This window comes from Tauraco erythrolophus, chromosome W, assembly GCF_009769465.1.
Source record: "Tauraco erythrolophus isolate bTauEry1 chromosome W, bTauEry1.pri, whole genome shotgun sequence".
Classification (NCBI taxonomy): domain Eukaryota; kingdom Metazoa; phylum Chordata; class Aves; order Musophagiformes; family Musophagidae; genus Tauraco; species Tauraco erythrolophus.
Genome location: NC_141497.1, coordinates 28,174,728 through 28,191,198, shown reverse-complemented (window position 1 = coordinate 28,191,198; position 16,471 = coordinate 28,174,728). Strand labels below are relative to the sequence as shown.

General features: G+C 51.3%; 1 protein-coding gene across 1 annotated transcript; it reads left to right on the top strand.

Annotated features, from left to right (window-relative positions):
* Positions 1 to 2,206: 2,206 nt before the first annotated feature.
* On the top strand, positions 2,207 to 14,262 carry LOC147526286 (stomatin-like protein 2, mitochondrial). Its single transcript, XM_086630126.1, is given in 8 exon segments — positions 2,207 to 2,257; positions 8,152 to 8,254; positions 8,257 to 8,280; positions 8,886 to 9,035; positions 9,361 to 9,440; positions 9,684 to 9,729; positions 9,732 to 9,811; positions 14,131 to 14,262. Coding segments are annotated over 8 exon segments (666 nt in total).
* The last annotated feature ends 2,209 nt before the right edge of the window (positions 14,263 to 16,471 follow it).

The window sequence follows — 16,471 nt, the reverse complement described above, 5'->3', positions numbered from 1 at the left end:
CAGCATCCCCACAGGTGGCTGCACGCCAAAGTTTGACGTCTATAGTGTCCCAAGTCCTTGTCAGGTATATATTTGAAGAGCTTGCCTCCGGTACATGGGCTGATACCCAAACCAGGAGTACCGGGAGTTTTATCAAGTTAGAACTGTTAGTAGTGCTGGTTTCTCTAGCACTTCGTCCCAGTCGCTTACCTCCTCCTGTTGAGGCAGTTGTTGCTTATTTGTGTTTTTTTGTGGTTTTTTTGGGTTTTTTTTTTTGTTGTTTTTTTTTTTGTTTTTTTTTTGGTTTTTTTTTTTTTTTTTGAGTCGCTTACTTCTTTTGCATACCCCCCTGCAATCAGGGGCCAATATCTTTTTCCAAGTTTTAGTCCACGCTCCTCTAAGAAGCTTTTCAACAACGACAATGCAACGTCCCGTTCCATCATCTCGTTCCCAGGCTGCATTGCAGCATTCCCATCCCGAACCAGACCTCGGTCTGCCTGACTCACCGGTCAGTCCGTAGCGCTACGATTCCGCCTCTCTCGGACGATCCGCCTCTCGGGCTATCCGCCTCTCTCGGGCTATCCGCCTCTCGGGCTATCCGCCTCTCTCGGGCGCCGGGATGGCCGTCCTCTCTCTCGTCCGCGTTGTGGTCGTTGAAAACCCTCTTGATCACGTCGGGGTCACCAGATGTTGCGGCCGAAGACGGGGAAGCAAGACGCATCAATATGATGAGTAAAAAGGCTTCCGCTTTATTCCGTGATACTGCTCTTTTTATAGCATAGCTCGGTTCTGTGCACGCTTTCATGCGCTGTACTTAGCAAGCTAATTGGTCTAACACTACTGTTCACGCGACAAGCACGAGTATGATACACACTGTGATTGGATACAGATTTCTATATTTGTTACAATATTATAATATTTTTGCAGTTAGTATGTTTTGCTCAGAATCTTGTTTTTCATAGTTTCATCCTTCTTGTTTTTTTCCCAGGGACAGTGTGTTTTTCACAGCTTCAACCTACCTTCTTATCTCAAGGACAGTGTTCTTTTTATATTCGCTGATACACATTCCTTACTGTTAACACTTTGGCTGCAACACACGGCACTGAGTTCTGGGGTACCTCTTGCCCCATGACAGTAGGGTCCCGGAGTCGTGTCCTCCTCCCAGCACCAGAGTCCTCCCCATCCCACAGCACTGGGGTCCCACTCTCCCCAGGACACTGGGGTTCCCCCAGGCCCCACTCGCTGTGGTGCAGCTGGGGCAGGGAGGCCGGCAGCTGCCCGGCGAGGCTGTACCGGTACTTTTCGTGTTTGTTTTTAATTTAATAAACGCCCGTTCGGACACCGAGCCCGGTCCCCGCATCTCGCCGCTCCTGGGGACGGCGGAACCAGGGGCAGCGACCACCGCGACGGGACAGAGTGCCCTGAGCGGTTCACCCGGAAGAGGCGGAGCATCCCGGTGTTACCGAAAATCCGGAATAAGAAACTTATCAACACCAATGGGATGTAGATAAGCAGACACTTCTTTATTACGGCGCCGGGTGCACGGGGGATATCTCCTCCTAGCGTGCGCCCCTTGCACCGAAGTCAAACTTCTTATATAGAGCTGACATATGCCAATCCATTAGGAAATCATACATAAACATACAAATTCCCGAAAATCATTAGCATATTCTCCTCCCATTTCTGATTCTGTGCCATCAAAGTTAGAATCATCGAGAAATGAGTCTGGGGTGCAGTATAGGTAGGTGGTCTGTGAGTCGGTGGTCGCGATCTCCCCCTGCCGGAATTACCTTTTGCTTAAGTTCACAGTTTCTGGCAGGTACCCATAGACCATTACGAAACCGTTACGGTTGGCTTTCTTCATCTTCATTAATCTAGACCTTGATAGCTACATGCATTCTTCTAGTTCTATGTAGGTATCATAAATCAGTTTACAAATCAACTTGTGCTTTGTACTACGTGTTCTTACTGGATGATTCTGACCGATCCCTTTGGTCCTGGTACAGGGCTATAGGAGTTTCATAGCAGCAGTTTCATAGCAGCATGTGTTTACTATACGAGCATACTTTTCATTAAAAGATTTCTTATAATTCTATATTATTAAAATCAACTACTAACTAGTTTACAATTAAAGAAACTATTGATTAAACTTTAATTACCAAAAATTCTAAGTATCAGTAACACCGGGGAAGCCTTCCGAGGCGGCAGGGGGAAAGGCAGCGGCGCGATGCTGGCGCGGGCAGAGCATCAGGCTCAGCCCAGTCTCGGCCTGCTGCAGGTGGGGCTGAGGGAGGCCTGAGGCGAGGCGAGGCCTGGCCAGAGTGGGACAGAAGAAACCTCACCCCTTCCTTTCCCTTACGGTGTCAGAGAGGTTTCATTCCTCCCTCCATGCGGGGATGTGGGGGAAGGGAAGATGTGGAGAAAGCTCCAACACTGGGGTGAGCCCTCCCTACACCTGCAGGGAAGGCCCTGACACTTGCACTGATCCTGGGGCCCAGGTCTCATCCCTGTGGGGACAGCCCATGACCCCTCATGGTGTGTGCTTGTTTGAGGTGTCAGTGATGTATATGGGCCATGAGCAGCAATTCCAGATGGGAGAGCAGGGCCTGGAGGAGGGGGCTGTCACATGCAAGGGGCTGGGGCAGGGCTGCCCAGCGCAGTGCACAGGTGTGTCTCTGCTTGTACAGGGATAGCACTGGGCTCCGAGGTGCCAGCAGCCAGTCTCCATCCTGTTCCTTTTCCTTTCTCCAGCGCTCCCAACAGCTGAAGTGTTCAGCGTGACTGGCCCCAACACTGCACTGCTTGAACTCTGACCTACCTGTGGATATCAGGGTGCTCTTTGTGCCACAGCAGGAGACTTGGGTGGTGGAGAGGATGGGCAAGTTCCACCAAATCCTTGAGCCTGTAAGGAGCTGCTTTTCTTCCCTTCTGGATTCAGCAGGTTTCTAAAGCTGTAGTGAGGCATGTCTTTTGCACAAGTGTCCCAGTTTTAGCTGGGACAGAGTTTTTTTTAACAGCCAGAAGAGCTCCGTGTTTTGGTTTTACTCAGAGGCTCGCTCTGAGAAGAATGTTGATAGCAAGCTGATGTTTGTGGTTGGAAGTGAAACTCCAAGGACTTTTCAGTGTGCCGGAGTGCAGGAACACGGTGGGACAAGGGGGACACGATTCCCCTTGTGATTTGTGGTGGAACTTAAGATTGAGGGCCAAACTGGCCAATTAGTATTCCATATCATGCAGCGTCATGCCCAGTATAAAAGCGAGGGTCAGCTGGGAAGAAGGGCTTTTGCGCTTTGGCTCCTTTGCACTTTTGCTCTTTTGCGCTTGCTGCCCTGTTGCTCTGCTGTTTTTCTTTCTTTTTTCTCTCTCTCTCTGCCCCTCTCTATTTTGGGGCCTCGCGTTCATCCAGGATTGCAGCTTCGGGACGAGACGGGCTTCACATACAAGGGGGTGGTGAGCACCTATACTGTATTAAATCATCTGTATTAAATCATTCTTATCTCAACCCACGGGTTTCCCGTTTATCCTTTAATTCTCTCCCTCATTCCTGGGGGTGGGGGAAGTTTTCAACCTAACCCACGACAACGAGGATTCAGGGATAGTATGCTTATTCTTCCAGATTGGGATCCTTTTGGCTGCTTGTAGACTAATTTCCTTTGGTGGGATGTTAAAAGCACTGAGAAACCTAAATTTCCTCTGTGTGGGAAGCACATTTGCTCTACCTGCAGCATCTACAGTGTGTAGCATACTTGAGCTTTGTTTGCACAGCCCTCTAGCCTGGCTGAGCTCTCGGGGGGGAGGGGGTGTGAAACTCCAGATTAGAGAGCTCAGCCATCTAATCCCACCCTTTTCCCAGGGTTCGAACTTCCTCATCCCTCTGCTGGATCAGATTCGTTACGTGCAGTCTCAAAGAAATAGTCATTAATGTCCCAGAGCAGTCAGCTGTCACCCTAGGTAAAGAACAGCTGCTGCATCCTGCCCTTTTCCTTCCACTGTATCCAGGGTGAGCGAGGGACAGTGTGGAGAAGAGTGGAAATGTCCCAGACTCCATACTCAGCCCTGTCCCTGGGCACTTGGGCTTGACTGTCTTTGTGGCATTATGAGTGGGAGAAGCCCAGGAGGTCCTGTCTGCTCTCTATGGGCTGCAGCTGCCCCTTCTTGCTGGGTTGAATGTACCTGGGCAGGAATCCGTTTTTCAGATTTCAGATGTTTTCCTGTCTTGAACCAGGAAAAATCTCCCCTATGTTTCTGTAAAAAAGATTTCAGATCTGGTTAATGGACAGCTCTGTTACAATTTTAGTATTAATCTCCCCCCCCATCTTATATTTTTTTTAAATAACTGTCGTGGACCATTGGCATCTCATCTTCAGGAATCACAACCCAAAAAGGCCGCTGTGATTCCCCTCGTATATCAGGCAGTCTTTATCACACTCCAAAGGTCCTTATCACAACCGAAGGCTTCCAACAGAGAGCTTCAACCCACTGCTCTCCAGGGGCTCCTACCTCTCCAATCTCCAGGAGGAAACTGCCCCACTCCCTGAGGGGAGTGCCCTGCCTTTAAACCACCCATGAGTCACGTGGTTCCTGGCTGACCAACATGACTCACAGCACCTGTCTTGATGAGGCACAGGTGCTTTCTATTCAGCCCATGTAGCAGCCAGAAAACTTCCCCAACAACTCCCCCTTTTTTTTTTTTTAAAAAAACATCTAATGACCTTTAGGGGTTTCTAACATCTCGATTCCATGTATAGCCACCATGTCGAATACCTTTGAGACTCGGCACTGGTGAGGCCGCACCTGGAATATTGTGTCCAGTTTTGGGCCCCTCGCTTTAAGAGAGATATTGAGCTCCTGGAGCGAGTCCAAAGAAGGGCGACTAAACTGGTCAAGGGGCTGGAAAACAAAACTTATGAGGAGCAGCTAAGGGAGTTGGGGCTGTTTAGCCTGGAGAAGAGGAGGCTGAGGGGAGACCTGATTACAGCCTACAAATACTTGAGAAAAGATGGTGGGGAGGTAGGGGAAGGGCTCTTTACATTAGTGTTGGGTGATAGAACAAGAGGAAATGGGTATAAGCTTAGTCAGGGCAGATTCAGGTTGGATGTTAGGAAGCATTTCTTCTCTGAAAGGGTTGTCAGCCACTGGAATAGGCTGCCCAGGGAGGTGGTTGAGTCCCCATCCCTGGATGTGTTTAAGAATAGGGTGGATGATCTACTTGAGGATATGGTTTAATGGGGATTAGGGATAGTTGGACTCGATCTCTAAGGTCTTTTCCAACCTAGAAATCTATGAATCTATGAATCATGGGAAAGTCATTCTTATATTTTTTTATCATACCACATTGGCGGTGGATATATCCATTGTTCTGATGATGTCAGATACATCCACCCTGGCTGTTCTGGCTGCTTTTCCTGATGGTTAACCTGCGGCTGCCGTAACATTCCCTCAGGGGTCTTTTCCAGACTGGTCTGCGGCTGCTGCAACGTTCCCACAAAGGGTTTGCCTGGACCGTAAGACATCTGCGCACGCTTTCTCTTTCTGCCATTTCTCAGATTTGGCTGGCCGTTAGCTTAAACTTTTGACCTGCAGTGTCTAGCAATATGGCCTATTTTCCCACACCTGTAACATCTGTTTTCCACATTTATGGCAATTAACTGAGCCATTAACTTTTCTGGCATTTATTGTCCACCTTTGGCCTTTCTGCCCTAGGCATTCTGATTTTATACGTCCCAGGTTTCCACATCTATAACACTTCTGCTGCTTCTTAGCATGCAAGGAACCCAGAAGGGCTAGTACCACAGGGAACGCACTAGGCCCTCGCCCCATTTCTGTTATAGATGGAACTTTACTGTTGATTGGTACCCCCAGAGCTTCAGCTAGGTCCCAGTCTCCAACCTCTATTGCTTTCATTCTAACCTCGTCCCAGAAACATACTGGGTCACAAGGTTGAACTGTTACTGTAGACGCTCCCAGGGGGTCTGGTTGCACTAAACGGGCAGATTTCGGCAACCTTTTTCTTGGCTTAGGTGTAGGTGGCAACTTCCCAGCTGAACTGTCACTTATTTTAGAGGTGTCTTTCACGACCTCACTTACTGCAGGGGGGGTTATGGCCTGCTGAAAAGTTTCTACCACCACTGCTAGCTGCTGGGACACTCCTTGTAACATTGTCATGACCTGCTGCAGTATTATTGGCTGTGCTGCCTGTACCTGGGCCAGATATCCAGATACTGAGGGATACAGAACTGCCAGAGATGGGGTCATTAGATCCAGTGGCAGAGCCATAGGCATTACAAAATCCATAGAGGAAGGAGGGGGAGCTGCTGGGGCAAAGGGCAGGGGACATTCTAACACCTCTTGCAGGGTGGAGCAGAGTCCCTGCACAGTCCCCACAATTTTCTTGATTTCTTTGAACAGTGAGGATATACCTAATTCACTGTCCACACTGTCTGAGGCCAATCCTCCCTCAGACAGTTCATCATCTCCTTCAAAACCTTCACCCACTGATACATAGTCTGTTAATTTGTCTTCTTCTGCCAACCCCTTTTGAATTATATTATCTAGAGCCCCCCATGTACGCAGCAGGTCAATCTCAGTTAAGTCCTTATTCTCAAACACAGTCTCACAAAGTAACTTATCTCCCAGCTTTTTCCAAAGCTCTAGGTTAAAGGTGGTGGTAAGGCCAGCTAGGCCTTCATGTTCCACCACCCAATTAAGTAAGTTATATAAGTCTTCATTACTTATATTGGCCCCCACAGCCATTATCACAGATTTAAGGAAAGTGAAGGTCTGGTTCTCCTTGACAAAATTCTGACCCATGCCCACTCCCAGCAGCTCACCTTGCTCTAGATATCTAAGTTGAAGATGCAGTTCTCCCACTGCTCTCAAGCTTCACTGGGATTTAACTCCACCACAGTTCACCTTGCAGTCCAGACAGTTCACATTTCAACAAATCACATCAGGGTCACCAATTGTCACAGACCACTGGTACCTCATCTTCAGGAATCACAACCCAAAAGGCCATTGTGATTCCCCTCATATATCAGAAGGCCCTTATCGCAACCAAAGGCTTCCAACAGAGACCTTCAACTCACTGCTCTCCAGAGGCTCCTACCTCTCCAATCTCCAGGAGAAAACTGACCCCATCCTTGAGGGGAGTGCCCTGCCTTTAAACCACCCATGGGTCACGTGGTTTCCAGCTGACCAACGTGACTCACAGCACCTGTCTTGATGATGCACAGGTGCTTTCTATTCAGCCCATGTAGCAGCCAGAAAACTTCCCCGACAAATAACTACAGTATGAACTGTTTTGATCTGGAGACCTGAGACTTCTTATGTATTAAAACAGAATCACAGAATGTTAGGGTTTGGAAGGGACCTCAAAGGATCATCTAGTCCAATCCCCCTGCCAGAGCAGGACCACCTAGATCAGATCACACAAGAACGCGTCCAGGCGGGTTTTGAACATCTCCAGAGAAGGAGACTCCACAACCTCTCTGGGCAGCCTGTTCCAGTGTTCTGTTACCCTTACTGGGAAGAAGTTCTTCCTCATGTTTAAGCGGAACCTCCTATGTTCCAGCTTATATCCATTTCCCCTTGTCCTATCATTGGATGCCAGTGAGAAGAGCCTGGCTCCATCCTCATGACAGTCACCCTTTACATATTTATAAACATTAATGAGGTCCCCCCTCAGTCTCCTCTTCTCCAAGCTAAAGAGACCCAGCTCCCTCAGCCTTTCCTCATAAGGGAGATGCTCCACTCCCTTCATCATCTTTGTGGCCCTGCGCTGGACTCTCCCAAGCAGTTCCTTGTCCTTCTTGAACTGAGGGGCCCAGAACTGGACACAATATTCCAGATGCGGCCTCACCAGGGCAGAGTAGAGGGGGAGGACAACCTCTCTCAACCTACTAACCACACCCCTTCTAATACACCCCAGGATGATGTTTGTATCCAGATGTATGCCAGATGTTTGTATCTCAGGAATCTCAATTTTGGACACTGCCCTCCCTAGGAGAAGGTAGCCCCTTCAAGCAATGTGGGAAGCAGTTGGCCCTGCCTTATGCCTGTGGAGTTGGGGTTTTCTGGCTGACCTTGGCCCATGAGGGGAGGTTTCCCTTCTGACCCCTGTCTCGTACTAAGTGCCTCTTCTTTGCTCTCTGTCATTTCTTTTGTGACTTGCAGGAGTGGGAGTCCCTCGATGCCAACATTGTGGATACCATCAATCAGGCCTCAGACTGCTGGGGCATCCGGTGCCTGCGCTACAAGATTAAGGATATCCATGTTCCCTGCGCATGAAGGAATCCATGCAGATGCAGATTTGGTTCTCTGGGTGGGAAATCTGGAACGAGAAGGAAATCTCCTTCCACAAAGCATGGTTGTTCTCTGGGTGGGAAATCTGGAATGAGAAGGAAATCTCCTTCCACAAAGCATGGTTGTTCTCTGTCCAGAGCTGGCAGCACTGGGCCCTCCTGTGGTGAGGGAAGCCCATTGACACTTTGGCTGCAAACGTACAGCTATTGAATAAATAATTCCCATCCTTATTTTGGCAGTGGTGGCTCCTGCCTGGTACATGCAAGCCCTGCCAGCTCCCTTTAAAATCCCTACTGAGCTCTGTAGGAGGAAAATCCCAGAGCTAAAGGTTTCCCCTTAAGAAAAGCAAAGTTCCAGATCTCCAGGCTGGAAGGGAAGGAGGGGGAAGTGGCTGGTTAGGCATGGGCTAGGCTGGGGAGGGCTGTGCAGCATGAGAAGCAGAACCAGCTCTCACCAGGGATCACTTGGTGTTTTGTAGCTGTGTTCTTATCCTCTGCTAAGCCATGCTTGCCCAAGCAGGATGTAGGAGCGTGTCCTCACTGCACTTGCCCCGTGGATAGGTTTTCCTCAGCATAGCCATGGCAGGCTGGCATCTGACCTGTGTTTGCAGGTGGAGGCAGAGCGACAGAAGCGGGTGACAGTGCTGGAGCTGGAGGAGACACGGGAATCAGCTATCAACGTGGCTGAGAGGCAGAAGCAGTCCCAGATCCTGGCATCAGAAGCTGAGAAGGCTAAACAAATCAACAAAGCTGCTGGTAGTGCCTTGGGCTAGAACATGTGGGGCCTGGGGAATCTGTAGCCCTCTCCACTGAGGGGTGATGCTCCTGAGGAGCAGACCGCATCACTGTCTGTGAGCCAGGCTTCTTCAGCCACGCTGATCCTTCCTTGCTGGTGCCCTTGGGCTGAGCTTCAGTTTGTGTTGCTGCCCTGCAGCCTGGGGCAGCAGGAGGTGTGTTGCAGGAGTATCACTGTGCTATCGTTGTGGAAGAGGAGGCTTTGTGTGCATAAAGTTGTCTTGATTTGCTCCTTAGAAGCACTTTGTTGCAGTTCTGATGTGTATTTTGCTGTGGTTTGTTGCAGGAGAAGTCAGTGCCATGCTGGTCAAGGCCAGGGCCAAGGCTGAGGCTATTCAGCTCCTGGCAGCTGCTCTGGCACAGCAGGTGAGCGATGGCTCCTTGGGGCAGCCACAGCTTTGGCGCTAGCACCGAGGGAGATGAAACCAAGGCCGGGGTGGCACCTGGCTTTCTCTTGGATGTTCCCTGATATCTTCAGCAGCAGCGAGGAGTTTTGTTGTCTTGGGGGCCGCTACCAGCCTGGGGTAGGCTGGGAGTAGGGGCATGGATGAGCTCTTGGTAGTATGTGACTTGCCTCTTCGCTGCTGAGCCTTGGCCCTCTCTCCCCAGCACGACAATGCCGCTGCCTCTCTCTCTGTGGCAGAGCAGTACGTGAGCCCTTCTCCAAGCTTGCCAAAGACTCCAACACTGTCCTGCTGCCTGCTAACACTGGCGATGTCACCAACATGGTCGCATAGGTCAGTGTGGTTGGAAGGACCCCATCTCTTGCCTGAGGGAAGTGAAGGTGGCATCCTGGTGGGGCCTGGCCCTCGTGGAGGAGGTGATTGTGCCAGGAAAGGGGAGATGAGGAGGAATTTGGCCTGACGAGTGGGTCCAAAATAGAAGCTGTGGGCTGGGAAAGATGCTTTACAGTGTCCTTTGGAAATAGGACAGTCCCTGCTGCAGCAATCCCTGGCTCAGGGACTGGCTTGTGGCTGTAGAAGCCAGGACCCTTCTCTCTGTGCCAGAATAAGCTGGCAAAAATACAAGGCAAGCGCTGACTTTCTTGACTTTCTTGCTATCTCTTTCGGATGAAAGTTTGCTTCTTCCCTGTTGTCATGGTTTGATGCGGAGGGGGGGGTGGTTCTGGTGGCAGGAGAGGGGTTTTGCTCCCTGTGACCTCCCCGGTCTTGGAACCGGGTTAGGCTTAGTTCTGGCCACCAGATCAGACTGCCATCCCCCTCGGGATTGAGCCAATAGGGCGCCTCTGCGAATTGCCCTATTTAAGTCAGGACAAGGGAACCGGAAAAGGTGCTTCGCCCAGGATAGAGCAGAGAAGGGAGGAGGGCACTGCCCCCGCTCCCTGGCTCCCGGCCGGGCAGCTGCCTGCGTCGGGCCGGCGCCGCCCACAGAGAATGGCGGTGGCGGAGCCAGCTGGGGAACTCGGGGGCACCCCACTCCCGGGGTGCCCACTGGGCTGAGTTCACCTGGAGAGGACTGAGATCTGAGAGAAACAGCTGCATCGACACCAGGTCAGTGAGGATGGAGCGGGAGGAGGTGTGCCGGAGCCGAGTTTCCCCTGCGGCTGATGGTGAGATAGCAGGCGGCCCCCCTGCAACCAGGACGGCCTCGGTGGAGCAGAGACCCACTCGCAGCCCGTGGGGAGAAGATGCCTGAGCCTGAGGATGGTCGTGTTGGGGTGCACGACACGGCAGAGAGGCATCTGGAGTCTGCATGACGACCCACGCCGGAGCGAGTGGCTACAGCTCCCTTAGTACCCGAGACTGTGGTAAAGCCCACACCGGAGCAATCTGTGGGGAAGGATTGTTTCCAGTGGGCTGGACTCACGTTGGAGAAGTTTGTGGATTTTTCCTCGTGGGTAGGGGATCCATTGGAGCAGGGGAAAAGGGTGTAAGGACTCCTTCTCCTTTAAGAAAGAAGCAGCAGTAACAGCATGGAATGAACTGACCTGCACTCCCCCAGTCCCTGCCCCCTGTGCTGCTGGGGGGAGGAGGTAGAGCCGGGAGGAAAAGGAAGTGGGGGGGGAAGGTGTCGGTTTTAAGATCTGGTTTTGTTTCTTTCTGTCCTCTCAAGTAATCGGTTTTTGTTTCCCTTTGTCCTTCTAAGTAATCATTAATAAACTGTTTTGCTTTGAGAAAAGCTCTGCCTGTTTTGCCCAGGACCATGGTTGGTGGGTGCTCCCTCTGTTCTTGTCTCAACCCTCAGTCCCTTTGGGTTTTTTTTCCTCTCCTCTCTACTTTACTGGAGAAGGAGAGACTGTGTGAGTTTTAGTTGCTGGATCAGCCTAAAACCACGACACCTGTCCACCCCTGTGCCCTGAACAGGGCTGAACATGGAGCAGGGGTTCAGGTCAGCTCCTGAAGCCACCGTCTCATGGCCCTGCCTGCCCTGTCCCATTCCTACTGCACATCCAGTCTTAGAATAGAATATTTCAGTTGGAAGGGACCTACAAAGATCATCTAGTCCAACTGCCTGACCACTTCAGGGCTGACAAAAGTTAAAGCATGTTGTTAAGGGCATTGTCCAAATGCCTCTTAAACACTGACAGGCATGGGGCATCGACCACCTCTCTAGGAAGCCTGTTCCAGTGTTTGACCACCCTCTCGGCAAAGAAACATTTCCTAATGTCAAGTCTAAACCTCCCCTGGCGCAGCTTTGAACCATTCTGTGGTTTAGGCTGATCTGGCAACTAAACTCCACACAGCTGCTCTCTCACTCCTTCTCCAGTAAAGTGGAGAGGAGAAAAAAAAAAAAAAAAAAGAACTGAGGGTCGAGACAAGAACAGAGGGAGCACCCACCAACCATGGTCCCGGGCAAAACAGACTCGGCTCTCTTAAAGCAAAACAATTTATTAACAGTTGCTTAAAAGAATAAAGACAAGCAAAACCAGTTACTTAAAAGGATAAAAAGAAACAAGGCCAGATCTTAAAAACAACACCTCTCCACTCCTCTTTCCTTTTCTTCCCGGCTCTACCTCCTCCCCAGCAACACAGGGGGACAGGGAATGGGGGAGTGCAGGTCAGTTCATCCCATGTTGTTACTGCCGCTCCTCTCTTAAAGGAAGAGGAGTCCTTACACCCTTTTTTCCCTTGCTCCAGTGGATCCTCTACTCACGAGGAAAATCCACAGACTTCTCCAGAGTGAGTCCTACCCGCAGGATGCAATCCTTCCCCATCGGATTGCTCCAGTGCGGGCTTTACCACAGTCTCGGATTCTTAGGGAGTTGTTGCCACTCGCTCTGGCGTGGGTTGTCCCACGGACTCTAGATGCGTCTCTACCTTGTCGCGCGTCCCATGCTTCATGACCGTCCTCAGGCCCAGGCATCTCCTCTCCAATGTGGCTTCTCCACGGGCTGTGAGTGGGTCTCTGCCCCACCGAGTCTGTCCTGGCTGCAGGGGGCCGCCTGCTGTCTCACCACCGGTTGCAGGGGAAACTCAGCTCCGGCACACCTCGTCCTGTTCCATCTTCACTGACCTGGTGTCTGTGTGGCCATTTCTCTCAGATCTCAATCCTCTCTGGGTGAACTCAGCCCAGCGGGCACCCTGGGAGCGGGGCGCTCCCTGAGTTCCCCAAGCGGCTCCGCCGCCGCCATCCTCAGCAGGTAGCCCCGGCCTGGTGCGGGCCGCTGCCCGGCCGGGAGCCAGGGAGCAGGGGCAGCGCCCTCCTCTCCTTTCCTCGCTCCTGGGCAAAGGCACACCTTTCTGGTTCCTTTGTCACAGCTTAAATAGGGCAATTCGCAGAGGCGCCGATTGGCTCAAACCCTGAGGGGGATGGGAGTCCGATCTGGTGGCCAGCTCCTGCCACCAGAACCCCCCCCCCACATCAAACCATCACACATTCCCACGCATCCTGTCACTGGATCCCAGGGAGAAGAGATCAGCACCTCCCTCTCCACTTCCCCTCCTCAGGAAGCTGTAGAGAGCAATGAGGTCACCTCTCAGCCTCCTTCTCTCCAAGCTAGACAAGCCCAAAGTCCCTAGCCGCTCCTCACAGGACATGCCTTCCAGCCCTTTCACCAGCTTTGTTGCCCTCCTCTGGGCACATTCAAGGACCTTCACATCCTTCTTAAACTGCACACAGTACTCAAGGTGAGGTCGCACCAACACTAAATGCAGTGGGATAATCACCTCTCTTGACCAGCTGGTTATACTGTGTTTGATGCACCTCAGAATGCAGTTTGCCCTCTTGGCTGCCAGGACACACTGCTGACTCCTATTGGGCCTACTGTCAACCAGCACTCTCAGAGCCCTTTCTGCAGGGTTGCTCTCCAGCCACTCCTCTCCCAATTTATACTTGTGCCTGGTGTTACTCCATCCCAGGTGCAGAATTCAGCACTTGGACTTGTTAAATTTCCATCCCGTTAATCATTGCCCAATGCTCCAATCTATCCAGATCCCTCTGCAAGGCCTCTTGTCCCTCAAGAGAGTCAACAGCACCTCCCAGTTTGGTAGCATCAGCAAACTTGCTAACAGTGTGTTCAACTCCTGCATCTAGATCATTGATCTAGATATTGAACAGAACTGGCCCTAAAATTGAGCCCTGAGGAACACCACTGGTGACCAGTCCCCAGCTAGATGTAGCCCCATTCTCTACGACCCTTTGAGCTCTGCCCTTCAGCCAGTTCTTCACCCAGTGCACCGTGTACCTGCTCATCTCACAGTTGGACAACTTGTCCAGAAGGATGCTGTGAGGGACAGTATCAAAAGCCTTACTGAAATCCAGAACAACTACATCCACTGCCTTCCTTTCATCCACTAGGCAGGTGACCTTATCATAGGATATCAAATTAGTTAAACAGGACTTTCCCTTTGTGAACTTGTGTTGACTGCCTGATGATGGCATTGTCCTTTAAATGCCTTTCAATAGTACCCAGTATGATCTTCTCCATAATTTTTCCAGGTGCTAAGGTCAGACTAACAGGTCTGTAGTTTTCCTGGGTCTTCCCTCACACCCTTGTAAATTGGAATTGCCTGCTCCAACACAGTGTCTTCTCCTGCCATAGCCTCAGAGCGTGCAGTTTCCCCTCTCCTCCCCCTGCCTTTTTTGTTCTTTCCAGGCCCTGGGCATCTATGCTACGCGGACCAAGCCACAAGCTGTGAAGACCCAGGATGAGATGCCGCCAGCCTGTGAGGACTCCCAGCCTCCCACCATGGAGGTACTCAAGCCAAAACAGGCCAACTCCAGCTAGCAGAGCCAGAAAGATCTTGGACCCTTGCCTGGGGCTTGCAGGCAGTCCTATTCTGCTGCCCTCCCCGGTCAGATGCTTTTCTTCTTCCCTTGGTCCTTCTTTTGCATTTGGATTTAAATAACATAATAAACGGTACTGGTGCTGCAGCACATCCCCTGGCACGTGGGAGCACAACCTGCTGTGTGCCACTGAGGGAGGACCATCCCTCTTAAGCAGGCTTCTGCCGGGAGCTCCTGCTGACCTGAAAGAAGGTGCGATGATCTGCAAGAGGAGCCTGGGGCCCCTTCTCCGAGGGGAATCCCTCTCCGGGACTGCAGGCTCCCTGTCCCACCTGCTGCAGTCACGTGCAGCCCTCACCTGGTGCCTTGCAACAGTGCCACTGCCCCTGGTGTGCGCAGGGGTGATTCCCTATAGCGTGCTCCTTGTAGTGTGCACCTTGTAGCATGCACCACGACTGTGAACGACTGGGAACGACTGTGGCAAACAATTAATTAATTAATTAAAGCAACGTCTCGCTTGAGCTGGAGGTGCTCAGGGTTTCCCCCTCCCGAGAGAGGCGGAGGAGCCGGGCAGTACCTGGCCGCCGGGGGGCGCTGCCGCTCCCCACGCCGCCACTCTTGGGCAGACGCCGCGCGCGGCGCTTCCGGGGGGAGGAGGGGTCGGGACGGGGGTGCTGATGTCAAAATACTGCGGGTTAGAAATTAACTCTACCAGACTTAAGGAAATTGCAAAAAGAAGGAAGAAACTAGGGGAAAGGTAATTCCAGCGGGGGAGATTCACTGACTCACAGACCACCTACCCCAAATATACCACCGACTCAAAAGAAAAGAGCGAAGAAGAAGGACTAAGCATGCATACTAATTTACATGCTAGGTGAAGAGATTTTAACCAATCATTTAATAGAATAACAATATATATGTATTAGGAAGTTGAATATGTTAATGCTTTGTGGATAAATAACCATCAATTTGGAACCTCGGTGTGCTGTCTTGGGACAGGCATCCATATATACATATATATGTAAGAAAAGGAAATACCTCCACTCTGTCTGTGGATTGGCTCTTTGCACACCAGGTGATGAACCCAAGTTTTGGGACAACAGTGCTGAGGGGGCACAAGGAGCAGGGGATGTGAGGGGAGGGGGGGGGGTGGTGCTGAGGGGCCACAGGGGTTGAGGGGCTGTGAGGGAAGCTGAGTTGTTGGGGGGCAGGAGGGGAGTCAGGGTGCCAGGCAGTATCTGTGGGGTACAAGGGATGCTGGGGGTACAAGGGGGGCTCAGGTGTAAGGTAGCGGCCTGAGAGCCGGAGGTCAGGGTGCTATGTGGTGGCTGGGGTTGCATGAGAGAGGTGGGGGTGCCAGAGAGTGGCTGGGCAGTGCTGGGAAGTAGAGGAGGGGATTGGGGCGTGGTGTGGTGGAGGGTACAAGGAGGTGCTGTGTGCAGGGCAGTTACCAGGGTATGGGGTGGTAAAGGGTAAAGTCAAGTCACAGGGTAGTGGCTGGGGATGGGTCTGGGGAGTATCAAGGGACAGAAGGGTGTGAGGGGTGCAGGGTAGCAGCCAGGGGTGGGTACTGGGGGGGGAGGCGGGGGGGGGGGGGGCAAGTACTTGGCCCATGTAGAGCCATAAAGCCTAAGCTTCTATATGAACTATTGAAAAAAAGTCAACAACAAATAACTTGGACTGGTGAGGCCAAAAGGGCATTCAAAGAACTGAAACTGGAACTGATGAGGGCACCAGCTTTGGGCCTGCCTGATGTAACAAAACCCTTCTGGCTGTTCTCATATGAGAGACAAGGAGTGGCTTTAGGAATTTGGGCTCAAAACCTGGGTCCTTATAAACAAGCTGTGGCATGCTTCAAGCAATTGGATGAAGTAAGCAGAGGATGGCCAGGATGCCTTCAGGCAGTGGCCGCTGTTATTCTAGCCATCCAAGAAGCACGAAAATTCAAAATATAATCGTGCACACTTCTCATGCTATAACCTCCATTTTAGGACAAAAAAGAAGACACTGGCTTTCCTCATCGAGATTCCTAAAATATCAAGTGGTTGTGACAGAACAAGATGCTTTCTTTAACCTTTAGAGGGAGCAGACCATACCTGGTATACGGACAGGAGCAGCTTTGTGAAGAATGGAGTCCGAATGGCCGGGTATGTGGTGACAACAACTGATCAGGTAATAGAAGCAAGATCTCTCCCAAAAGGTACGTCTGC